We start from the raw sequence: 25,922 nt of genomic DNA on the forward strand, positions 1-25,922 counted from the left end.
ACTCTTCACTCAATCTTCCCGCCTGGGATATGCATTCAATGTCTGGAGGTTCAGCAGCTATTCTGTAGCCATGAGGATGATGAACACAGATTGAGAATGGCAGGGAAGCAAAAGAAGACTGAGTCCATAATGCATCATTGAGCTACCATACTTCCTAATCCTAGACCTGTGATGTGGGGGTAAATAAAGCCTTAATTTATCTAAGCTACTGTTTTCGTCCATCTTTTTGTTACTTGCAGCTGAATGCCATCTCTAACAAGAAACACTGTCCAGGACACATTTTAAAATGTATGTAATGTGTCCCACCATAAAAGAGGTGGTGATCCATTTTCATAGTAAAGTCTGGGGACCGCTGGTACAACCTACCAAAGAATAAATAAGGCCAGGATTACTCAGAGGCAGTGGAGGATAGGAGCACAGGCTCAGCGGTCAAAAAGTGCAGGTTCAAAGACCAACTTTGCCCCTCCCAGCTGTGTGACTTTGCAGAATTTCTTTTTTGTTTGTTTTTTGTTTTATTTTGCTGAGGGAGATGCGCCCTGAGCTAACATCCCCTACCAATCTTCCTCTTTTTGTACGTGAGCCACCACCACAGCGTGGCCACTGACAGACGAGTGGTGTAGGTCCATTCCCAGGAACTGAACCCGGGTCGCTGAAGTGGAACATGCTGAACTTAACCACTAGGCCACCGGGGCTGACCATGCAGTATTTCTTAAGTTTTCTGGGCCTGCTCCCTGATCTGTAAAATAAGGTTAATAGTAATAGCAAGTCTTCACAGGGCCACTGTAAGTATTAAGAGCAGATGCATGTAGAGCACAAAGGACAGTGGTAGCATACATTAATATTTTTAATGTTTCATTGACAAGCCCAAGAATGGAGGCAAGATAGAGAGTAAGACAAAAACACAGAAGTTTTAAAAGCATAAGTCAAAAGTCGCTGAAAAAGTTAGATAACGTTTTTTGCCTTGGGGTGTAGTTTAATGCTAAATTTACCCACTAGTTAAGCAATAATGTCTTCGTTTGAAAGAACATTTATTTGCCTGTGCATGAGGCAGGAAGACTTCCCTTCAGTCTCCCTAAGGGAACTGAAAAGGGGAGAAAAAAGAACTAACTTTTATCATCTTTGCGTGTTCATGAATTTGATCTCCCAAAATCTCAGCAGATGCAGAGGCAGCCGGCCCCTTATGGACCCAAGGACCTAGACAGCCAGAAATTTTGACTTTGTCCACTGTCTCCAAGACAAGAAGCCACTTTCCCAAGCTACCGAGAAATCTGGGCTCGAGCTCTGTCACATTATGACCTCAGCTGCTCCAAGCTGAATGCAAGTCCCGAAGGGTCGTACAGGGACGGAAGCTTTGGGGTCTCAGCCAGAAATGCCTATGCCTTTGAGGAAAACGGCGGTTTCACTTCCATCGTAGACACGAGGTCAAATGAAGAAACTTGAGCCCGATGCTCCGGGGTGGGGTGCTGACCACGTTTATCCTTCATAGGGATCAGAGCTACGTCCTTACCTCTGCTAACTCTACCAAAACAGCACCATGGTCCCCAAGAGCGTGTCCCTTAGAACTGTGCTGTCTGATATAACATAGCAGCCACTGGCCACACGTGGCAGTTTAAAATAATGTAAAATGAACAAAATTTATTAAAAAAATCAGTCCCTCAGTCACACTATACATATTAAGTGATCAAGAAGCCATGTGTGCTTACTGGCTACTGTACTGGACAGAGCAGATAGAGAACATTTCCGTCACTGCAGAAAGCTCTGTCAGAGAGCATGGCCTTAGAAGGAAGCTGTCTTTTCTATATAACTCTCTTCAGGGACGTCCTGTCAAGGTCATCAGGTACGTTGCTAGTAAACTTCTTCCATACCAATTAAAAATTGCAATTGGCTGCATATAGCAGGAACCACTCTGTAATGGCTTAACCAAAAAGGTTTTTTCTTTCCTCTTGAAACATGAATTCTGGAGCTAAGCATTTCAAGGCCAGTCCTCAAGTACTCAGGATCATGCCACTTTTCCGCTCTACCATCCTTAGCATTGGATTCTCATCATCATGGTCACAAAAACTTCTGCCTTTCCAGACTCTGCAACTGCATCCCAGGAAGGTAGAATGAAGAGGCGTAATATAGATCTCCCATCACCATTTACCATTTTAATGCAATCCTGTCTGGCTTCAAACTTTTCTATTTGCATCGTTTGCCTAAGGAGGGATCACTCTGGTGGCAGCATTCTGCTCTGCCTATGTGCATAGAGAATTAATGCCTCAGGACTCACTCCTTCACCAAAGACTGACAGAGTTGGTGTATAACTCCCTTGGGTGAGATGGCCCTGAGGCATACACATGACATTGGCTCCCGGCGCTCCTCAGCAGAAGCCCTGGGCAACCACGTTGGTAACTGGTTTGATAGATGCTTCCTTTACGGGTGCCTTCCTTTACCTGACTCACAACTCCACCTCCCCAGACCACGAAGATCTTGGTCTTAGGTAGGCTGACTACATTTCCTGGCCATGTAGTGGCTTCACTGGTGGCCCCACAAAAGATTTGCCCACCCAGAACCTGTGAATGAGACCTCATTTAAAAAGTGTCTTTGCAGATTTAATTGTTTAATTAAAATGAGTTCATTCCTACTCCAGTCTGACTGGTATCTTTATGAAAAGAGAAGATTAGGATACACACACACAGAGGGAAGACAATATGAAGACACAGGGAGAAGACAGCCAGCCCCTGGCAAGGAGAGAGGCCTCAGAAGAAACCACCCCTGATGACACTTCCATCTCAGACTTCCAGCCTCCAGGACTCTGAGAAAATAAATTTCTGCTGTTCAAGCCATCCAATCTGTGGTACTTTGTCACGGCAGCCCTGGAAAACTAAAACACCTCGCTCCCACAAGGAGCCCTCTGGAGACACAGCCATGGGGAGGTGTTGGGCTGGAGGCTGGAATTCCGGTTTGACACTCGGGTCCCAGGCCAAGTCCCCCCTGGGCAAATGCAGAGCAGGATGTTTTACACACGGAGGAGCCTCTTGCCTTTGTGTAGACTGTTTCCACTCCCTGGCCACATATGTCTCCGTGGAGCCCTTCTCCCACGTTCTCTCAACTGCCTATATCCAAAGGTTCTCTTAGGATCCTAAAGAATGGGGGAAGGGGCATCTCAAAACACACCTGTGCTTGAATTTCCCTCCCCAATTTGGGAGAGGTAAATGCTCAAGCAGAGCTTAATTTGATTTAGAAAAAATTACTGTCATGTCTCCTGGACAAATAGGGTCGTGGAGTTGAGTTACATCCATAACAGACAGAATCATGTCCCTCTGTCTACTTGTGTTTTCCCCAAGTCTTTAGCAAGGTCTCATTCAGTGTCACATCTGGTTCACTAGGTTACAAGAAAATGATACTAAGAGGCCAACATCCACTCTTGTGTAGTTAGGAGATACAGAACCCCAAGACTGGTATGGGGCTGTCTGGGCCATTCATTCTCGAGAGTTAAGAGCTGAGGCTACAAGAACCAGCTACTCATCCCCAGGAGAAGCTGCTTCCTCTGTTCCCCTCCACAGGGTGTATGCAGTAAAGGGTTGACTCAGAAGGTTAGGGATGCTGAAAGCCTGCACCTGCCAACAAAAGGACTGGCCCTTGACCGGCTCCTCGAAGATGACCTCTGAGCCCTTGGAATATACTGCTTGATAAAACTGTCTTTGTATACCTGGGGCTTTGAGCCATGCCAAACAGTCTATGCTGACAGTTGTAATTTACGGTGAATGCCTGTTTTCGTTCACCTGGGGCCCTGGGCAATGCTGTATTAGTTTGACCTCCAGGGGGAGTAAAGAATGATGGAGCAAGTGCTCCATCCCTATGTGACTGAACCTCCAATAAAAATCGTGGACATCAAAGCTCAAGTGAGCACCCCAGCTGGCAGACTTCATGTGTTGTCACAGGTCATTGTTGGGAAAATTAAGTGCTGTCTATGTGATTCCACTAAAATGGGACAACTAGAAGCTCATGTCTGTGTCTCCTGGACGCTGCCCCAAGCACGTTTCGCCTTTGCTGATTTCAATCTGTGTCCTTTCCCTGCAATAAACCATAAACATGAGCATCACAGCTTTTCTGAGATCCATGAGTCCTTCTCGCAAATGACTGAACCCAAAGGTGGTCTTGGGGACCCCTACACAGAGGCCATGGATATTGCTTTATTATGAGAAACAGAGGTTTTCCTTTTCCTTCTTCAGTTCCCTCACTCCTTGAGAAAATGAGGCACATGAGCTGATCCTTCTCTTGGTTGAGCCTGAAGCTTCCTGTATCCCTGATCCCAGGAGAAATAGTCCCTCCCTGCCTCGCTCATGACCTGCCCTCAAGCTCTCAGCATACACTCAGAGAGAAATGGAGACCTCACACCCCTCTCACTCCTGTTCTTTTATCCCAGTCTCCCCCAAACATGCCAGACAGAACACAGGTGTTCAGTTCATGGCCATCCAGACAGAACACAGGTGTTCAGTGCATGGCCATCCAGACAGAACACAGGTGTTCAGTGCATGGCCATCCAGGCAGTGGATCTTCCCCACGACCTCCCTCCCCAGCCCCTCCCCCCACCTCTGGGCAGCAGAGCTGGGGACCCCTCACATGGCACTCTCGTTGCCTCCCCGCCCCCTGGATGCCCCCTTCTCTTGTGCCATGAGTGACTTGTATGGCTTCCCCAGGCTGGGGAGGGTGAGCTCAGCTTCCTGCAGCTCCAGCTCCCGCTGAGACAAATGCTCAATGACAGCTGCTCCGATCGAGTCCCCCAGCACATTAGTCATGGTGCGAAGTCGGTCACTAGGGAGGAGAGGGGAGAGAGAAACTGCATTAACAGAGGCTTGAAGAGCTCCCCAGGGGGCAGGGTGCAGTAGGGGGGCTCCTGTGCCTGAGAGCTGGGGTTCACATTCCAGTCCAATCCACGACCATGTAACACTTGCAGGTACCCCCCTTGTCCTCAGTTTCCCCTTCTAACGAGCACAGGTCGGACAAGCTCTGATGCTCACACTTGATCTTAGCAATACAATTCTTTTTTTAAAGGATGTAAACATCTGATAAAAAATTAGGAGTCATGATCTGAACAGCATATGAGATGAGGAAGGTAACCACCACGAGTAAATCAGGCCAGGCTGGAGACCATCCAAATGGGACTCAGGTCCAGCTGACAGCTCCCAGGTGGGGATGAAAGTCCAGATTTTTTCATGGAAACCTCCTGTTTTTAAAGTTGAGAATTTTTTAAAAATATTTTCAAGGCAGTTCTGTCCCACGGTTCACCTTTGTGTGACTTCTACATAGAACAGGTACAAGGGGAGCTTTTCCAGCTGAGAGGTAAAGCCCCCACTGCTTGTCTCCTCCCTGCCCTACTTCCCAAGGTTGACTCTATGGAATTTGGGATCCACAGGCCATGGCTTTGAGTATTCCCCAAGCACCCCCTTTCAATATAAAATTCTAGAACTCAGCGTCCTTGCTGGAATGAGGGCCCATGGGTTGGGGTCCTACAGGGAAAGGAAGGGGGTCAAGGAGAGACAGCACAAGGGTCTGAAGAACACTCACAGAAACCAGTCCACAGCTATGATCAGCGTGATGTCTTCAGTGGGCAGGCCGACCGACGTGAGCACAATGACCATGGTGACCAGACCCGCCTGGGGGATGCCAGCAGCCCCCACACTGGCTGCTGTAGCTGTGATACTGCAAGTGGAGAGAGGACACAAGGAGGCAGGAGGAGGGAGGGGAGAGACAAGGAAGAGAGTGAGAAAGGACATGAGAGAAGGGAAGGGGTCCATTCCCAGGGCATCCTAAATCAAATTCCCAAAAATAAAAAGTAACCCAGGGGCCAGTCCCGAATGCTTAAGTTCGCACACTCTGCTTCAGCAGCCCAGGGTTTCGCTGGTTCGGATCCTGGGCACGGACATGGCACCACTCATCAGGCCATGTTGAGGCCACATCCCACATGCTACAACTAGAAGGACCCACAACTAAAATACACAACTATGTACTGGGGGGATTTGGGGAGAAAAATCAGGAAAAAAAAAAAAGTAACCCAAAGTGACTTTCATTGAGTCCCAGTGCAGACAGGTCTCCTCGTCCTCTGCTAGGATGTGGTTGGAAGTTCACCCAACGACAGACTTTTGTATGTTTAAACACCTCATATTGCAGATGTAAAAGGAGGTATTTAACTAGCTGCCACTAGGGGCTGCAAGAAAGCAGAAGAATCAAACCAGACAGCAGCCATAAACCAGAAGACTGAGTTCCCATCTGCACACACACTAGAAGCAGGTAGGTCAGTAGGGCCACGTCCAGCTTCAGGGATGGAAATGTGGAAGATGGACAAAGTTTAGAACCAAAAGAAAAAACTTTCTGTTATGCTGAGCAAAGGGAAAAAATTATATATGAAAAATAATACACATATACATTTTTGGAAAATTAAAAGGCAAAATCTATGGAAAATGAAGGAGATGGCTGTCCAGCATCAAGAAGAGTCAGACTGGATCAAGAGTAGGCTAGATTGTAGCTCCCACATCAACGTGGGTTGCCTGGCATGGTGCCAAGTATTCTAAAGCCACCAAGCTTACCAGGAAAGGTGTCAGTGCCCTGAGGTTGGTGCCCCTCTTCCCAGTGGCCTCTGAAGCCCTTTCCCAAATTCTATAATCATGAACATGGAGCCACTCGGATGCTTAGCCCAGATGAGGTCTCTAACAGAATAGCTATTGGGCAAACTGTTGGGTTGGTGAACAGAGAATGGACTTTGGGATCCAGAAGACTCCTATTCATTAGATGTACAACCTTGGACATAAACTCAGAGTCTCTATTTCCTCACCTGTAGAATGGGAAGATACACCCACCTTGTGAGGTTACTGTGAGCAGTAAAAGAGCACAGTGCTTCAAGGACGGGCCTCAAGGGGATCATTATTACCATCAACCTAAGTGAGAGAAAACACCTCCTCCGATCGCTGGCCCTGGCATAAACAGTGGTCTGCGTGTGCCCCTGGCAGGCGGGCAGCCTGCTCTCAACGGGACGAGCTAATCCCAACCCAGATCCAAGAAGCCAACGCAAACTTCTCTGGATTAAGTTTAGATTAGGTCCAAACTAGGAATCTCCAACTAGCCAATCACTATCTGCCACTAAACTTGGAACTATTATCTGGTGGCTTTCAAGGTGGCCATCCCCACCAAGCTCTCCCCAAAGATTCCCCAGGAAGATGCTGGAAGTGATGCTCAGATCCCAGGTCCATTTAAGAAATCCCTCAAAAGTCTTTCATCCTTACCCTTTTTGATGACTTCCCTACTCCCAATGATGTCAAAGTTTCCCATGAGAAGTGTTCACAGCAATGTTTGGGACCCTGACATAGACAAATAAACAAAAAAAATGTTTTCCTTTGAAATTATCTTTATGTCATCTTCATTATATCCTTGGTTTACCATAGAAAAGGGTTCATATATCCCAGCCAGTAACAAGAAAGGCTGTTTGAAGAAAGATCCAGTGGCAATCTCTGGGTTGTGTGGCAATGAGGTAGCTAGGACCAGGGTTCCTCTACCTGTAGCAGAAGGGACTTCACATGGGCTCAACATCCCACAGAACCTCCAGGTGCTATCAGCCCTGGGGTCGGGATGTATCCCTGAAAGTCCCCTCAGTCATTGGGACCCAAGTTCAGACTGTTTTCCTTATTTACAGGGTGATCTATCAGGACCCTCAAAAAGGTAGAGCACCTCATCCTACTGCGGACACCCAGTCATAAGTGTTTCCATCAAGCCAGCTTTGTACTATGCTGAGACATTGTGGTACCTGCCTTCAGCCACAATCCCTATGTACCCATGAAGGACAAGCAGGTGTTGGAGAGGGTGAGATGCTCAGACACTGGAGCCAAGCCTCCCTGAGATCAGTAGCATTTTAGATGTGAGATCTTTAATTTTATAATATGGGAGAGATGTCAGCATGCCTTCATATGCTACGGAGAAAGGTCAAGTAGAGGCAGTGGAATTGAAAATGCAAATAGCAATGGAATGGCTGACAACGAGAAGACAGGAGGGATGGGATTTGGGGAACAGCAGAGGAACGAGTTTTGAACAGAGCAACAGAACTGTGTTTAAACTGAGATCAGAGGAAAGGAAGCATGGATGGATGCATACACAACAGATTTGAGCTGCAGGAGCAGAAAGTTAGGTCCATTCATGCCCAATAACCTCAATGATCTCCAAGATCTCCCTGAGGTAGCAGGCAATACGGTCTTCCATGAGGAAGGAAACCAGAGAACAGGTTTGGTGGGTAAAGATAGTGGTGAATATTCAGTATGAATGCTGAGGAACGCCTAACACAACCACTATATAACTGGGTGGTCAACCCTGACTGCACAGTAGAATCACCTGGTGGCTTTCACAAACATACTGATGTCCAGACCCCACATCCACCAGAACTAAGTCAGAGCCTCTTGGAGGAGGTGGTCTCAGGTGATGCTAATGTGTACCCAGGACTGTGAATCCTGACATAAAGGGATTTCTGAGTGGAAATGTGCTTGGCTGAGAATGTAATGCATCCTCTTCTAGTGGCAAAAATCTCCATGGTGGGTAGATTTTTCCTACCTGGGCTCAGACACCTTGACGTATGAGCAGATAAAGTGGATGGATGAGTTCCCCAATGTTGAGGATTTGGAGAGGTGATGGACAGAAAGACTAGGGAGTGAGGATGTCAAAGACAGTCTCAAGAAAGTGAAAGAAGGAAGCACCACGTTCTCTGGTCTGGAAGTTCACGACTTCAAGTGTGGTCCCCCGACAAGCAGTATCAGCATCACCCGAGGATTTGTTAGAAAGGCAGAACCTCAAGCCCCACTCCAGAACCACTGGATCAGAACCTCTTTTGAACAAGAACCCCAGGTGATTAGTATGCACATAAAAGCACTGAACTAAAACACATAAGGGGAAAAGTGAAACCAAAATGGGGGGGGGGGGAGAGAGGAATTGAGGAAGCAAAAGTTCTCATGAAATTAAAGAAATGTAGGGGAAGTAAAGTAAGAAGGCAGATACATTGGAGGTTGTGCCCATGATGCATATACTAGAGATGTCAAAGCAGGCTGAGTGGTGACAAAGTCCAGGGTGTGGTCCCAAGGGTAGGTGGCTGGAGTTCCAAAGGCCAGGGAACTTTTAAAGGAAGATGATGAAGGGTCACCTGTGTGGATGTTGAAGTTATTTGGGGGGAGGAGGGGTACTAACAAAATGGAAGGGAAAAGAAAGCTACATGGTACCAGCTGAGTTAGATGCCCATTCCCGGGATTCCCAAAGCTCTTATGCTACCCATAACAAACAGATAATCTTTTTTTAATTTGGCAAGGACAATGATGGAGCTATACATAGGACATAATGGGATGTCATTCAAAGAATTCACACTGGTAAAATATTTAATGCTGTGTCTGACACATAGTAAGTGCTTTATAAATATTGACCATTATCATCACCATGATCATCACCACTATTACCACTATCACCATCATCATCACCACCATCACCATCATCATCATTTGTGTGTCTTTTCCCTTCATTAGACTGGATCTTCCCTGAGTTCAGGAACCATGTCTTACTTTTCCCTGCATCCCTCAGTCTCCACACAGAGCCTGCCAGATAGAAAACACTCAGCACATGTTTTTTGAACGTTTGCTCTTAAATTAGAGTTCTTGGCACAGGGGCCTTCCTGAGCTTGCCCCTGCCCACTTTCCAGCCCTATGTCCTTCTCATTCTCATGTCCTCCGAGCCTCAGCCTTGATGAGCTCCTCCTAGTCTTTTTAAGGCAGTGGTTCTCCAACTTAACTGTGCACCAAAGTCAATGAGAGGGTTGGCTACAACACAGATGGCTAGGCTCTATCCCAGAAATTCTAATTCAGTAGGACTGTGTTGGGGTCTGAGAATTTACATTTTCTAGTGAGTTCCCACATGCTGCTGCTGCTGGTCCTCTTTTGAGAACCACTGCTCTCAGATGCCATAAACCCCTTTACCCACTGCATTCCTTTCCACCTGGCCAACTCCTAGTCCTCCTTCCACATTCAAGTCCAGAGTCACCTGTCCATGAAGGCTTCACTCACTGCCTCTTCTCCAAGGCTGGGCCAGGTGCCCCCTTGCACTCCTACAGCACTTGGCTTCCCCAGCGCAGCCCTTGGCAGACCATGTGGAAATGTTTAGTTCACTCATGGTCTCCTCTAATGGACTGTGGATGCCTTCTGAGCCAGGTTCATGCCTTCACATATTTAGGTCTTCCTAAGCACGGGGTTCAGTAAGTAGACACCAAATGAACGTTTGAGCAAGGAAGGAATGAACAAAGGCAGACCCACACCCAGAAAATTACTGCAAATCTTTCTAAGTTCTCTTTTTCTAAGGAAATGGAGACATAAGCCAAGAAACTGGCCCCCAGGCCCTTGTCAGCAGAGGAGTCACAGTGAGTCTTTCTTCCTCCAAAAAGAACCTATACAAAAGAGCAGAGCCTCAGAGAGCTGTGTCCAGCACACCCCAGCCAGCCTTTGTTGGGAGTCCATGTACAGTCCTTACTGCCAGGAGCCCAAGCCATGAGGAAAATTCCCAGCAGTGCCTTCCCAGGACTCTGAGTCTGCTGTGTCAGCTGACTTCCAAAGAGATTCAGTACAGAGTCATGAGTATGTTGTTCACAGCCATATTCCCAGTTCCTGGGACCGAGTCAGTACTACTACAATAAATATTTGCTGACTGACTGAACAAGAGGCTATTCCCCAATATCCAATACTTATGAGGCCTATTTCAGTGGCCACAAGGTATAGAGAACCACAGCCCCATGAGCTCCAAGTACTTCACGTTCACAGGAAGGCAGCATGAGGTTGCTGAGTGTGGCACACAAGAAGCTAAGCTCCACTGACTCAGACTCTTCACCTGGGTAAGAGAATCTCAAACCACTGCCCACATGTACCCCTGCTTCCCAGACCAGCTTCCTTGAATGCACACTCCTTCCTCCCAGCCCTCATCCATCGCTCCTCCCACCCTGTGCTCTGCAGTTGCCAGCACTGGTTCAGGAATCAAGACCCCCTGCTCAACTTCTCCACTAAGTGACCTTGGACAAGTAACTTCACCGGCCTCAATTTCTGTTTCCTCCTCTCTAAAAAAGTAAAGATAATTTTACCCACCTCAGGGGGTGTCATGAGGATCAAATGAATGGGTGCAAAGGCACTCTGCACAAGACTGTTTACACAGCCTTAATAAATTCATTCTTTCAACTCACATTTATTGCACATATGCTATTGCTAGACACCTAGTAGAAATTCCCATAGAACAAAATCCCTGTCCAAACAGAGCTTACATTCTAGTGGGGAAGGCAGGCAATCGGCAAGATGAATAAGTAAAATACTTAAAGGAGGGCAGATAGTGCTACAGGACAATGGTTCAGCCTACGAAAGTCCAGACATGCAATTTTAAATAGGGTATTCAGGAAACGCTTTCCTGAAAAGGTGACATTGGAGCAAAGACCCGAAGGAGATGATGATGTTTGCTTTTGCTTTTATAATGACTAAGTTAGAACCTCTGGGCCTTTGGGATGAGGCCCAGGAATCCATATTTATAACAAGAACCTCAGGGCATTTGGAGGCACCAGCGATACTTTGGAAAATACTGCACAAAGGGATCTTCCACAATACCACGTTAGAGGAGGACTCTCCTGAACATCTTGCCAGCTTCTGACAGCCTCAGATTGCAAAGTCTCACCTTTAGCTTCGTCTAGTATGGGTGACTGGGCTCTTCCCACAGGCCCCCTCTCCAACATCAAGGGCCTCCCCTGACCTCGAGCTGTGGCTCCGCCCTCCCCCAGCCAAGCTAAAGACTTCTTAGGTCTCACCTGCTGGCAGGTCCCACGCAAGACCATCTCACCTGATAGTTGTGATCTGGCCCAGGTTGAGCTCATAGTTGTTGACTTGGGCGATGAAGATGGCGGCCAGGGCTTCATAGAGGGCAGTGCCGTCCATGTTGACGGTGGCCCCCACAGGTAGCACGAATCTGGTGATGCGGCGGTCCACACCCAGGCCCTCTTCCAGACAGCGGAAGGTGATAGGCAGTGTCGCGGAGCTAAGGGAGAGAGCCCTGGGGGCTGAGAACAGGGGATGGCAGAGCAGAGCTGGAGCAGCAACAGACCCAAGGAGAGCTTCCCCTGAGAACACTGGGAAGCCAGATGGGAGCCAGAGCAAGGGGAGGAGGGCAGGTGTGTAACATTTCAGAGGCTGATAACTGTGCATGGGGAAGAGGGTCTCCTTATGACAGGGAGCACAGAGCAATGGGGCTCCTCCAAGCTGAAGGTCTCTTGACCCACTTAAAGCCAATAGCTTAAAGCTAACTACTAGGCTAGTTCATACCACTAATTCACTCTATTCACTCCCAGAAAGGAGAGAACTAAGAATCTTCTGACTTCCCACCCCTCAGGGCTAAGAGGGGAACATTACAGAGGACTCCTATTCTGCACTCCCCATATTTGCTCAGGGAGCAAGCTGAGCTACACTAACCCTCGTGGCCTCTCTCCCCACCACTTCCCAGGTAAGGAAGAGTGACTTAATCAATTGGTGAGTTTAGTTAAAGGAGTGGGCATCTCATTTGAGGTCAGCCTGTCCACAAAGATGTGTGCTCTGTCTGATAAGCTTTACATCATGCAGTGAGAAGCCTGGACCCACAGAGAGGGCTTCTGAGTGTCCAGCCCTGTGGAAGCCAGATGAGTTTAATCCTGGGGTACAATGGCACCAACCCTACTTGGCCATAGATCAAAAGGCACATTCTCCAATCAGCGTTATGGACAATAAAAATTGTATTTTTCTTCCATCTGATTGGTGCTTCTGATACTCCTCAAACCATTTTGAATTTGGGTGATGGGAGAAAGGGGAGCTTTTTATTAACCCCCTAAAACCACAAAAAAAGGGAGAAGGAAGTAACCATCTTAAGGGGAGATGAGACCCTCTGAGCTAGAAAATGAGAATATGAGGCATCTTGGAACCTTCATCCTAACCTCAAAATTGGCAGCAAGTTCTCCTCCACATAAAATAGAGACAGGAGAGGAGAAAAAGGGGTCAGGAGAGCTAGTCCAGGACAAAGATCACCCTGCGAGCCACCTGGAGGCCTTCAGGAGCATCTGACACTATTATACAACTCAGAAGAGGTTCTGTAGTGGGGGAGGTTGGGACTCCTAGGAGAGTTCATGAAAGACCAACGGTGAACCTAGGAAGGGTACCCACAGGGGTAGACAAGGCCATACCTGGAAGATGTGCCCATGGCGGTGATGAGGGCCTGCAGCACACCCCCAATGAAGGGGAAAGGGTTCCGGTGGGTGATGAGGAAGTAGATGAGAGGCAGGACGCCGCCAGCATGGAGGAACAAGCCCACGATGACGGTCAAGGTGTACATGCCCAGCTGACCCCCTAGGACGGCCATGTCTTCCATCTCTAGGATCTTCCCAGCAATTAGGAACAGGATGCCCACAGGTGCATACCTGGGCCAAGCCAGACACCTGTCAGGGCTCCCTCATGACCTCCCCTACAAACTCAGAACTGGCATCCCTAAAGTTTTGCCCATATGAGACCCTGGAGCCAGGCAGTGCCTGTCATACAGCACCCTCCTCCACCCAACCTTCTCCACACAATAACAAACAGGGCTGGGCGCCACAAGCATACCCCACCACCTCTTCCTGCTCATCCACAGCTCACCCCCAGACAGCAGAAAAGTTCCTACAACTCCAGGGCATACAATCTGATAAGGTCTCTCCTTATCCACTCCTCCATCCAAGTCCCCCTCAAATAATCACTGTCTTCAGGACTATTTCTGTAGGCATTGCCCAGATGTTCCCTATCTCTGGCCTTCTAACTTCCATTATTCACTGCCCCCAACTCTTTGCTCTGCATTTATCACCTTTATGGGCCTATTCTCTTTCCTGTAAGTGCATATTCTCACTCATTCACCAGCCCTGAGCTATTTCACCTAGATTTCCCATAGACACGTCAAACAACATGTCTTATCAAATTATCTATTTATTAATTCACTCAACAAACATCTATTGAGTACCTAGTATGTTCCAGTCACATGGTTCCTGCCCTTATGGTGCACATTCTTTCAGAAATAGGTGGTACATATAGAAATGTGTAATTAAAAACTTCAGGTGGTGATAACTGCAAAAGAGTGTCACTGAGTGGGGCAGCTTAAGTGTGAGCAGTCAGAAGGGCTTCTCTGAAGGGGTGACATTTAAGCTGAGGCCCAAATGATGAGAAGGAACCATGTGTATCTGAGAAGGAAGCATTTCAGGCACAGTACAAAGACTCTGAGATGAGCATGAGCTAGGAGTATTGGAGGAGCAGAGAGAAGACCAGTGTGGCTGGAGCAGTGAGTGAAAAGGAGACTAAAGAAGACAGAAGAAGTGAGTTTATCAGGGGCTCGCCTGTTTTCCCAAAAAAACAGCCCATTGCTTAGTCTTGTGAGTTTCTGCCAGTGGTGCCATCATTCACCTATTACCAGGCTTCAACTGTTATTCGTCTCTTTAGAAACTGAAATCTACCCTTGGTCATTCTCATGGATGTACGGGAGGAACTGGGGACCTCTTGGGAAGTTGATGCAACAGCTTGGGTCAGAAATGATGAGACTCAAGCTAAGGCTGTGGGAATGAGGATATGGGGGACTTCTCCAGCCACATCTGTGTTCCCTAAGCTGGGCTCAAGGGTTAGCCCTGGTGAGTGGTTGCTAAGTTGTCCCCAAGTCTAGACCTACCTCTATGATTACTTTGTGAACTCTATTTCCATCTCCCTCATCTTCATCCATTCTCCTTGTCCTCTGCAAAATTCCTCAACCCTAATGAATTGCACATGACTTCCTTCCTCCCACGCTCAGCCACCTGGCACATAGGGATACTTTCCCTAACCATGCCAATGACACCACTCATGGTTCCCAGCTGAGTTGAGCCTTCCTACTCCTTGTCAATCATCTTGCTTATCCTTGATAATCACCCCTTTCCATTCCCCCTCAGCAGCTTTTCCAAGCTCTTACATGGCCCTCCAGCCCCCGACACAACTTTCAAGTTATTTGGGATAATGTACAAAGTCTTCCTCAATTTGGGACCAGACAGCCTTGTTAACATCTTCCACAACCACTTACAACTTACCCTATGTTCCCACCTTCCTGAACTCTGCACCATTCTCCAAACAACTCAGGTTCTTTCAAGCTTTGCATGTTCTCTTCCCTCTGCTTGAAGTCCTCTTCCCTCTTCCTATCCTGTTAGATTCCTGCTCACCTTTCAAGACCCAGCTAAGAGATGACCTTCTCCATGACTCCCTCCTCACCTTCCCAGGCAGAGTTCACTGTAAATTCCTCCACTGGCTGCTCACTTCTCCATGTTCCCAACACTTTGTAAGGTCTCCTTACTATAGAACCTTCCACCTTGTATTCTATGTATCTAATATGTGTCTGTCTCCTCCAAGACTTTGCAAGCTCCTTGGGGACAAGGACTTAATTCAATGTATCTCTGTATTCCAGAGTTAAAGAGAAAGTCAGCCTGGGAAAATGTTCGTTGAGTGAGTGACATAATGAAGAGATTTAAACAATGAATGAGTGCATGCATCAATTAAGGAACAATTAGCAAGTGGATAAATGAGTAAGAAAATGAGCAAATGAGACATGAAGGAGTAGGTGAATGAATGAATGAGTGTGTTAAGTGAATGGATGAATGAATGCAAGAAATATTTGAGCAAGCGAATGAGAAAGTAACAAGTGCAGAGATGAATCAGTGGGTCAAACAATGAGTCCAAATGAATAAGTGACTTAGTAAATAAATAAATGCATCGTTCAATGGTTTAGCTAATGCAGGATGAGTTAGTGAACAAATTCATGAGCGAATGAACGGATGAATGAGTGAATGAACCAATGCACAGAAGAATGAATAAATGAATGAGAAGATGAGTAAACCAATGCATGGAAAAATGAGTATAAATGAATAAATGAGTGAATGAATAGATGAACAAGGGAGTGAATGAGTGAAGAAATCATTGCAGAAAGGTATGAATGAGTGAGTGAATGACTGCAAGAGTTAGTGAGTGAATTAACCAATACGTATATGAACAACTTTGGCCAAATGGCTGCAATGAGCCCGTCAGCAGCTTCCCCACAGCCTGACTTTCCAGCTCTGGTTCCATCCTCCCAGGCACCATCACCACCCACCCTGTCACAGACCAGCACTCACCAGATAATGATGCCCACCAGCCTCATAATAGCCTCATTGAGGCTGTCAAAGAAGTCTCGCAGGACTCGGCCCTTGTGTTTCATGCCACCGATGACCAGCCCGAAGGCCACAGAGAAGACCACAAGGCCCAGGGCATTGATGCCATTGGCCGAGCCAGGCACAGGCACAGTCTCCTCAAAGCTCAGCACCTCCTGCAAGGTGCCCAAGGCTCGCGTGACATTTTCCAGGAGGCTGCTTCCATTCTCCATTGAGGATAGAGGAGGCACGGAGGGGCCCAGCTCAGATCCGTTCTCTGTCCTCACAATGGTCCTGGTTACCAACCTCGTGCTGTACTGCGTCTTGAACTGAAATATGGAGAGATTGGGGCCAAATATGATTCAGCAGATGCATCAGAATCTCCTGGAGAAATTTCCTTCAAACGTCAATTCCTGGTTCCCACACCCTGGAGAGTCTTATTCAGTAGATCTGAATCAGTGAATGGATGATTTGACCAACACATAGAAGAATAAGTGAATGAAGAGATGATTGAGGGAGGGAACAGCCACCACCTGGGGGAATGAGTATAGATTCTGCATTTTGCACAAGCTCCCCAGGCACTGCTCAGGCAGATTTGGGGGCCTCTCTCCTCAACCATTTATGGTCAAAAGCCTTGGATTCTCCTCCAATACCATTCCCAGGCAGCCCTGGGCTTAAGTCTTCCTCTCTAACCCTCTCTTAATCATCACACCAATGTCCCAGTCTCTTCCAAAAGCCTCTGGCCATTGCTCTGTCAGGCCCTTCTTCACACCCTTCACCCCTGGACCGTTCACTCAGCAGCAAGCTTCCCCCACCCTCCAAGCCTCCTTGATGAAACTGTGTATTTCCTCCTGACCTGTTTGAAGCAGGCCTCCACAAGGTTGGGCGGAAACATATTTCTGCAGAAAAGCATCAGATAAAGGGAAGTTAGACCTTGGAGAGGAATCTAGGGTGATAATAGCTATAATAATAACAACAGCAATAATAATAATGGCAGCCAACATATGAACACTTCCTCTAGGCCAAGCACTGAGCTAAGTGCCTTATCTATATGATCTGATTTATACATTAAAATAACCCTAGAAGTGAGTGCTACTGATTTTACACACATTTTACACACAAAGAAACCAAAGCACAAAAAATCTATGTAAGCTACCCAAAGTCACACAGCTGCCAAGGGCTGAAGATGTACCTCAAATTCAGGTCTGTTTGAGCCCTCAGTGGGACCTTATGCCACCTCAGGGACCTCAGTTCACACACACATTATCACACATGATAATGATGCCTCAAAATCACACTGACAGCTCCTGAATTCCCCCAACCCTGGGTTCCTCCCAAGTTGGTGACTAGAGTATCACTCGGGCCAGCTTTGATTCCAACTGACACAATCTTGCTGCTCTAAGAGAATCATTCACCCTGCAGTGGAATTTAGGGACACCAGACAAACGCCAGCTGTCTGAGCCCATCCCAAGATGCTTAAGCTACAGCCTCCCCAGCCTAGGGGTCAAAAGATCATATCCTAGGAGTCCGTTGCTCTCAGAGGATTTGTGCAAGGCTCCAGGGCATAAAATGGGTACCAATAAAACCAGGCTCAACTTGGGTGCTGCCATTTCCAGGCTGAGTCAGCCTGTCCCCTTAGTCTCTGCTTGAGCATAAATTGTTGCATGGAGGGCCAAAATTCCCATCAAAATTAGAAAGGACGTCACCTGACCAGGTCCATGAAGGCATCGGCTGTAGGGATGGTCTCGATCCGACCCTCGCGGTGCAGCCCCTCCTTGGAGCCCTTCCCAGGATGGATGATGGTGACCATGAGGATGCCGATGAAGACTGCGATGACCGTGGTCACCATGTAATATACAGCTGCCCGCATCCCCATCCGCCCTGTCGCCTTGTTATCCAGGGACGCCATACCTGGAGAACAGGTAGTATAGCCCCAAGCAGCCCCATCGACACCCGACCACCCACTCTCCCATCCATTTGCTCCACCCTCCCACACCACCAGTTCAACCACCATTCCACTAAGCACACCCTCCTCCTATGCCGCACCCACCACCCATGTCACCATGTCATCGTTCTTCAAGCTCCATTCTCTTTTCCATATACATTTTCCACTCCATCTTTTTTCCCAAACACTACTTCACTAACCTTCCCTCTACTTCAAGCCAATCTTTTCAATCCCCATCCCATTCTCCATTTACCCCCATTTTGCAACATAATTTAATTCCACTCTTCACTCCGCTATCCACCCCAAATCACACCTCACTCCAACCCACCTCACTGCATACTCTCTGTAGTAGATACTTTTGGTGCCCTATTCAGACACCCTTTACCAGAATGATACACCTATCCTACAGCTGCTAAGTGTGTTGGCTGCTAACAGCTCATGCTACCTACCTCTGCTGAGAACTGCCCTCAGCAGAAAGGAGCTTCCTCACCCAGAAAGGCCCCATTGGAGACCTACAGCCAATGGCTGCTTGGTACAGGGATTAAAAAGCCAGCTCCTTTGACTTGGGTGGAGGAAGAGTTGGGGGGATCAATTCTGCAGGGTTGCTCATGCTCCAGAGCTCCTCATAGGATCAGGCTGAGATGCCAGCCTTCTTCTGAACCAACATTTCTGCTTAGCTTCTTTCTCCCCCCCCCTCCAGTTCTCCTCACTTCCTCATAGGTTTCTCTTGAGAGCTATCCCTCAATAAATTGCTTGCACAAATATCCTCATCTCAGGCTCTGCTTCTAAGAAACCCAACCCAAGAAACCATTCTTTCATGCTTGTCCCAAATTCTGGAGATTGGCAACTGACTATCAATGGGCCAAATCTGATCCACTGCCTCTTTTTAGAAATAAAGTTTTATTGGAACACAACTATGCCCACTTGTTTACATATTAATCTGCAGCTGCCTTTGCACTACAACAGGAGAGAAATGAGGAGTTGCACCAGACCGTATGGCCCTCAAAACTGAAAATGTTTTCTGTCTGGCCCTTTACAGAAGAAGTTTGCTAACTCCTGCATAGTCCATCCATACTTCCGTCTCACCTTCCACCCACCATCCTGTCACCCCCATCACAAACACTTCCATCCGCATCTCATCCCATTGCCACCCACACCACATCCCAGCAACCTTCCCTGGCTGTCCCACCACAACTTTTCTCCCATCTCTGGATGACACCAAGCCTCGGGCAGGCTGGTATTTTAACTCCAAGGAAAAGTACAGGAAAGTTCCTGAAATAAGTGGTGTAGATGATATGAGGTCCGGAACCTGGGTCTGACGCAGATTGGAGCTTTGGCCAAGGACTCAGGGCCAGACTCACACTCCATGTTTGAGGCCTGAGCTGGAGATGCGTCCCCATGCTTGGGACAGCCTCAGCTCCAGTTGGAGCCTGGTTTCCGGGATGGGTCTTGGAGGCCAGCGCTGCCGGCCTGGGCTCTCTCACCTGTGACCAGGCTGGAGACGATGAGTGGCAGCACCAGCATCTGCAGCATCCTCATGAGCAGCTCTCCAGGGAAAGAGAAGTACTTGATCTGGCGGTAGGTAAGCTGGTACGGACGCAGGGCAAAGGCCAGGCTGACCCCTAGGGCCAAAATGAGGGGTCCGTGGAGTGGAATTTGGGCCACTGAGCCCCAAGCAGGGGCCATCCATCTGAATAAGGATGTGTGTGGATGAGGGTGGCAGAAAGAGAGACACATTCTGAGTGTAGAAATGTATGAATTTGTGTATCATGTTGATGTGTGTGTAAATGCACACATTTACATGTACATATGCATGCATATGTGACACTGTACACTCACTTGTGCACATGTACCTGTGCCTGTATATGTGGCCCTATACACGGGATGCACATGTTTCTCCTCTGTGTGTATACAGGTGTGAGTTGTATGTGTACGTTACTGTTTTCAGACATGGGAGTGTATGTACATTTAAGTTCATAAGAGTGCTATAAGTATAGAGGAATGTATGTGCATGTACGAATGTGTTTCTAAGTTCTAGTAAATGCGTGCAAGTGTGATGTGCGTTCACGTTCCACCTGTAAGTTTTGTGAATGCATTAAAATGTGTTCATGTTTGTTGTCTGTTTACAAACAGAAAGGGTGTGTTTGTATAGTGTACACGTGTGTGTGTGTGTACACACGCATATACATGTGACGTTGTACACACACAACTGTGTTGTACCCATTCGTGTGAGTGTGTCCCTGGTGGGGGTGCCGCTGGGGGGACGTGCGCATGTGTGCAGGCAAGAACCCGTGGGTGAAGTAAGGAGACGTGCGCGCAGGGAACTTCCCAGGAGTCCCGCTCTCGAGGGCTGCGCCGACTCACCCAGCACCACGGCGCTGACGGTCAGCAGGATGAAGGCGTTCCGGCGCAGGAAGCGCAGCACGTGCTCCCGCGTCAGGGTCTGCAGGCGCAGGCGCGTGCGCAGGGCCCGCTGCTGCAGGCTCTCCCGCAGCCGCTGCAGCCAGCCCGCGCGGCCCAGCCGCTGGCCGCTCTCCCGCAGGAACAGGCTGTTCCCGTGGCTGCTCATCGTCTATCTGCAGGGGACAGAGGGCCCGGGCCGGGTGAGGGACGGGACAGAGGGCGGATGTGGGTAGACAGGGACGGATGGAAAGGCGGAGGACGCTGGTGAGTCCTCCGGGGGAGTGCAGACAGCAGGGGAGGGGCGGTGTCGGTCTGTCGGGATGTGTTGGGGCTGGGCCACTGAGAACACAGCCTAGGGTTCAGGGGTCGTGTCCTGGCAGAAAAGGGCCAAGGTCTCCAGAATCACTCCTGGGCATGGCTGGGGAGAGGCGGGGAAGTAGACCACAATAGAATGGCCGCTTTTGCCATTCCCTGATTCCAGCCTCCTCTTTCACGAGATCATCACAAGCAACTGGGGGCTGCCCCGTCTCGCAAAGCAAACTAACAAGGCTTGCTGAGCGACAACTGCATGCAGAGCCCTAGACAAGGCACTTTGAGGCTAGCCCCCCAAAATTCATACGGTTCGGTGCCTGGCCTGGAGGTGCTGACAAGACGGCTTTCCACAAGGACAAAATCTGCAGGTACTGGCAAACAGTGGGTGCCCTATAATTGCAGCTGCTTGAATGCCCAGATGAGCAACTGCAGAGGGGGGGAGTCCCTCGGGATGGAAATGGGGATAATTCTTGACCCCCGTGGCTCTTCAGGATACATCTCTGCAGGAGAATGTGATGTTCAGAGTCTGCCTAGGGGGCAGGGCACTGTTATCCAAACTTCAGACTTCTATGTCTTTTCTTTACCTCCGGCCATATCCATGTAACTTCATTTACTTATCTAAATAAGTGTATCTAAAATGGTAACTTTAGATACATTACGTCATTCCTCTATGTCAAACTTTAGGTCATCATTTGAAATGCTAATTATATTTTAATACATGTTAAATGCATATAAAAATAAACACCTGCCTATCCTCTTACCAGCTAAACACCTTACATGTATAAGGCAACTTAGAAATGTGACTTTCATAAGCCTGAGCAACTTTTGCCTTCCTGGACTCCTTCCTCCATTAAAAAAAAATATTACAATCCTATTTTACGACTGCATTGGTCTAAAAATGAATATATTATTTTGGAACTAGATAGAGGTGATGGTCACGCAACATTGTGAATGTACTGAATGACATTTTAAAATGGTTGGTTTCCTGTGATGTGAATTTCACCTAATATTATATGTTAAAACATTTTCTTTGACCTAAAAGTTTAATTCTTTCTTGTGATTTTAAAAGAAGTGAAAGCATTTCCATGGGTCCCTAAAAGTATGGTGGGCCCTGGGGACTGAGCCTCTGGTTTTCGAAGGACAACAATGTTGCAGGCACTGATGTCACAGCCAGAGTGGCAGTGCCTCCAGGCCAAGCACACTGGGAATTCTGCCATCCCTCTAGACTCACTCCCAGGCGGAGGCTGATCGCTAGAGATGGCATCACCCAGGCTCCCTGCCCACTGGCTCTCCTTTCGGTCTGGCCGTGGAAGGCAGCAGGTGGAGATGAGCATACTTGGCAGAGGCTATGTTCCTCCACCTCAGCCACAGCTCCCATCAGACAGTCCTCTGTACCTATCAGCCATTCGAATGTCTTCTTTGGAAAAATGTCTATTCAGTTCTTCTGCCTATTTTTTAATTGGATTGTTTGTTTGTTATTGAGTTGTACGAATTCTTTATATATCTCAGATATTAACTCCTTATCTGATTTATGGTTTGCAAAAATTTTCTCCAATTCTGCAGGTTGCCTTTGCATTTCATTGATCATTTCTTTTGCTACACAGAAGCTTTTTAGTTTGACATAGTCCCACTTATTGATTTTTGCTTTTGTTGTTTGTGATTTTGGTGTCATATGCAAAACATCAAAGCCAAGACCCACGCCAAGGAGCTTCTTCGCTATGTTTTCTTCTTCAAGTTTTATGGTCTCAGGTCTTATGTTTAAGTCTTAGGCTGATTCAAGTCAATTTTTGGGAGTGGTATAAGATAGGGGTCCAGCCTCATTGTTCTGCATGTGTTTATCCAGTTTTCCCAACACCATTTGTTGAAGAGACTCTCCTTTCCCCATTGGGTGTTCTTGGCTCCCTTGATGTGATAAAGGTGCCATCACTACAATGGCAATCGTATTATATATAAAGGTATCAAAACAACATGGCGTACACCTTAAATTTACACAATGTTATGTGTCAAATATATTTCAATTAAAAAAGAAAGATAATTCTCTGTTCCAGCCATGGCTTTCCCCAGGCCGCTCGCCTCCTCCCTCCCTGCAGCCTCCCCACTGCTGCTGATCCCTGAGTGCTACACCAGCCACACTAGTTTCTCTTAACTCTGCTCATATCTTTGTAAATAGTCCCTAACTTAAACTCTTTGCAGTTCCCCCTTTTGAGTGTGCTGTTTCCTGACAGATACACCAGATTCATCCAACTCTTAGAAAAAAACATCCAGGCCAAAGGAAGACAGTGAATACTGTATCCTGTACTGAACTCTGCATATTTGGTTTGCCTGGGATCGCTGCACCTGTAGGGAGAACGTGGCCTTACCCAGCTACTCTCTGAGGGACCTGGCTTCTGACACCTCTCCTTACCAATCTGCCCCCACCCCTGCCCCAGTGCCTGATTTCATCAGGTCAGGGCTGGGAGTCTGGCAGAGGTCTCAGTTCCACCAGCAGGTAGGTCCTTGGAATTTTTTTTTTCTTTCTTTCTTTCTTTTTTTTTTTTTGCTGCCACTGGCTTAGCAGCTACTTTTCTAGGGCCACTGTCTTCCTTGCCCTCTGGTCCTCTCATATCCAAGTGATAGGACGTCGGCCTCACCTTTCCAGGCCCTGCTTCCTCCAGGTCTAACCCCCCTTTCCAATGGCCAACTCCAGTTGGGGTCCTGCTTCAAGTGGATCGCTCACTTTGAAAACAGGATGCTGCTTCTCACCTTGCTGTGAAAAATCCCAGACAGAGGACCACAGACTACAGAGGAAATGCGAAATTCCTCCCTCTCCTCTAGGATGTACATTCCCTGTCACCAAGCAGTAGCGTCCCACGGGTCCCAAGGGAGTGTCAGCTAAGATCTAAACTAGTCACAAAAAATCCAGAGCTAGTTTTCTCTCTTTCCTGTCTCTTCCTTACAAGAGGTAGTACAGTATAGAGCAGAGATAGACAAACCATGGTCTGAGGGCCAAATCCAGCCAGCCACTTGTTTTTGTAAATAAAGCTTTATTGGCAAGCAGCACTCACTCAACGCGTATTGTCCATGGTTATACTTCGTGCTACCACGGCTGAGTGGAGCTGGTGGCACAGATCCTGTGGACCACAAGACAATCTCTCTAGCCTTTTACTGAAAAAGTTTGCAGACCCCTGGCCTAGCGGAAGAGCTTACGTGAGCTCTTTATTTCAAACCCCACTCCCCTTTGCAGGAACTGGTTACTGTCTGTGTGGCTCAGAGGGCAAAATTCACTGGACGCTTAGAACAGTGCCTGGTGAGCACAAAACATGTCAGCCATGGTTGAGGAAAAGCAGAAGCCCAGCAGACGTACAACTGAGGACAGAGAAGAATGCAGAAGCAGGAGTGTGTCTTCCTATCGATTTTCCTTGGTCCTGGGTACATTACTCACCAAGCAGTACTGGACTTGAAATGGTTTTCCCAGGATCTTGGCCTCCACTGGGGCCTTTCTCAGCCTCTCTTGGACCCCTGGGGCCTCCCCCCTCACCCTCGGTTCTCTCTTGTCCAGTCTCTCCTGGTTCTAGACATGGTCTTGACCTGCTTCTTAGGCTTCCTGCTCTAGACATGGCCCTTCTAGTGTCCCCAGTCTCTGCAGGGGTTCAAGGATGGGTCTTCCACCTGGTTCCCCCACCTCCAGACTCTTAGATATGGTGAGATGTGCCAGCCACCCCCCCCCGCTTGCAGCCAACGGGAACAAAGAAGGGCCTCCTACACCCTAGAACTGAAGCCAGCTGCTGTGGCAAAACGAGGCTACTTCCACACATTTTATCTAACACCCTGCAGCCGGAGGGTGAGTGGGGGGAGGGAAAGGAAGCACGGAAATCACACATCACACATAACACACACACTCCAAAACACAACCCCGCACGCCTCCTTGTGCAACTGACAGGTACACAACCACACACAGACACACAGTCACACACAGAACTGTTCAGGCACATAACCCCACACACACCTTCAGAAATGCAGCTCCGCTCAGGTAGCATCAGTCATACCATCCCTACACACAAACACATGCACACACACTTGCCACATTCATGCACACCGTCAGACACACAACCCCACACACACCTTCAAAGCCCTGCACAACTTCCCCTGTAAAAGGAACTGCAGTGGTTCTACAATTCCTACACACACACACACACACACACACACACACACACACACATCTTGCGACACAGGACACAAAACTCCAAACAAATTCCTGCCAGTAGTTAAACATGCAGCCCCACACACCTTGGGAAGGCAAGCGCCCTCACACATTCAGTCTCTCGGCGGCACACACCACCACCGCCCCCCCCACTCCCACCCCCACCCCACACACACACACACACACACACACACACACACACACGCAGCTCCACACCCAGCGCCCTGCAGCGGTGGCCAAAGTCTCAGTCACAACCAGGGCTGTCCGGAGTTGGAGGAATAAACCCCCGAATGGGGCCGGGATCAGAGCCCCAGAAAAGGACGAGGCACCAGGCACGGAGACGGATAGCTGTAACGATCCAGGCCGCGGACAGAGGCGCGGGAGGAGGCGGGCGGAGAGAGGGGCAGAGAGACCCGCGGGTAACTAAGGCGCCAGGAAACAGCGAACGACTCAAAGGGGCAGGGAGGAGCTGAGACAAAGGGCGGCGAGAGATGGGGAGGCAGGAGTAGGGCGCACCCCGCCCGCCTGACCCCAGGGTGGGCCGAGCCGTCCTCGGGTCCCGCCCGCCCCTGCCCTCAGAGCCCTTGCCCGCGCGGGGCCGCAGTCCCCCGACTCACCGCGCCTCGCCTGCGCTCCGAGGAGGACCGTGAGACCCGGAGTCCAGCGAAGCCCCGGCCCGGCAGCTGGCACCCGCCGGGGACGGCGCAGCGCTGGCGCGGGGACAGACGGCAGAGGCAGCGGCGCGGAGCCGGGACGCGCTGTGCAGCTGCGGGGATCCGGACCGGCCGTGCGCTCACGTGGGTGTGGGGGCGCCGCGCGGCCGGGGGAGGGGGCGGGATCCCCTCCGGGATGCCCCCCGCCTCCCCCGCGCC

General features: G+C 48.7%; 1 protein-coding gene across 1 annotated transcript; it reads right to left on the reverse strand.

Annotated features, from left to right (window-relative positions):
* Positions 1-519: 519 nt before the first annotated feature.
* SLC1A6 (solute carrier family 1 member 6) lies at positions 520-25,922 on the reverse strand. Its single transcript, XM_014841348.3, has 10 exons — positions 25,668-25,922; positions 20,520-20,731; positions 19,640-19,777; positions 17,917-18,121; positions 17,067-17,109; positions 16,196-16,539; positions 13,232-13,465; positions 11,866-12,060; positions 5,551-5,685; positions 520-4,797 (listed from the first exon to the last, which is right to left on the reverse strand). The coding sequence occupies exons 2-10, from the start codon at positions 20,722-20,724 to the stop codon at positions 4,602-4,604; spliced, it is 1,695 nt and encodes a 564-aa protein (XP_014696834.1). The 5' UTR covers positions 20,725-20,731; positions 25,668-25,922; the 3' UTR covers positions 520-4,601.

The sequence above is a fragment of the Equus asinus genome, chromosome 10, assembly GCF_041296235.1.
Source record: "Equus asinus isolate D_3611 breed Donkey chromosome 10, EquAss-T2T_v2, whole genome shotgun sequence".
NCBI classification, from domain to species: Eukaryota; Metazoa; Chordata; class Mammalia; order Perissodactyla; family Equidae; genus Equus; species Equus asinus.

Coding starts and splice junctions, on each gene's coding strand:
- SLC1A6 (XM_014841348.3), bottom strand. CDS start 20,724: ATGAGCAGCCACGGGAACAGCCTGTTCCTGCGGGAGAGCGGCCAGCGG. Junction 17,110..17,916: donor GCCTTCATGGACCTGGTCAG/GTGACGTCCTTT, acceptor GCTTTTCTGCAG/AAATATGTTTCCGCCCAACC. Junction 5,686..11,865: donor GGCCAGATCACAACTATCAG/GTGAGATGGTCT, acceptor CTCCACTTGCAG/TATCACAGCTACAGCAGCCA.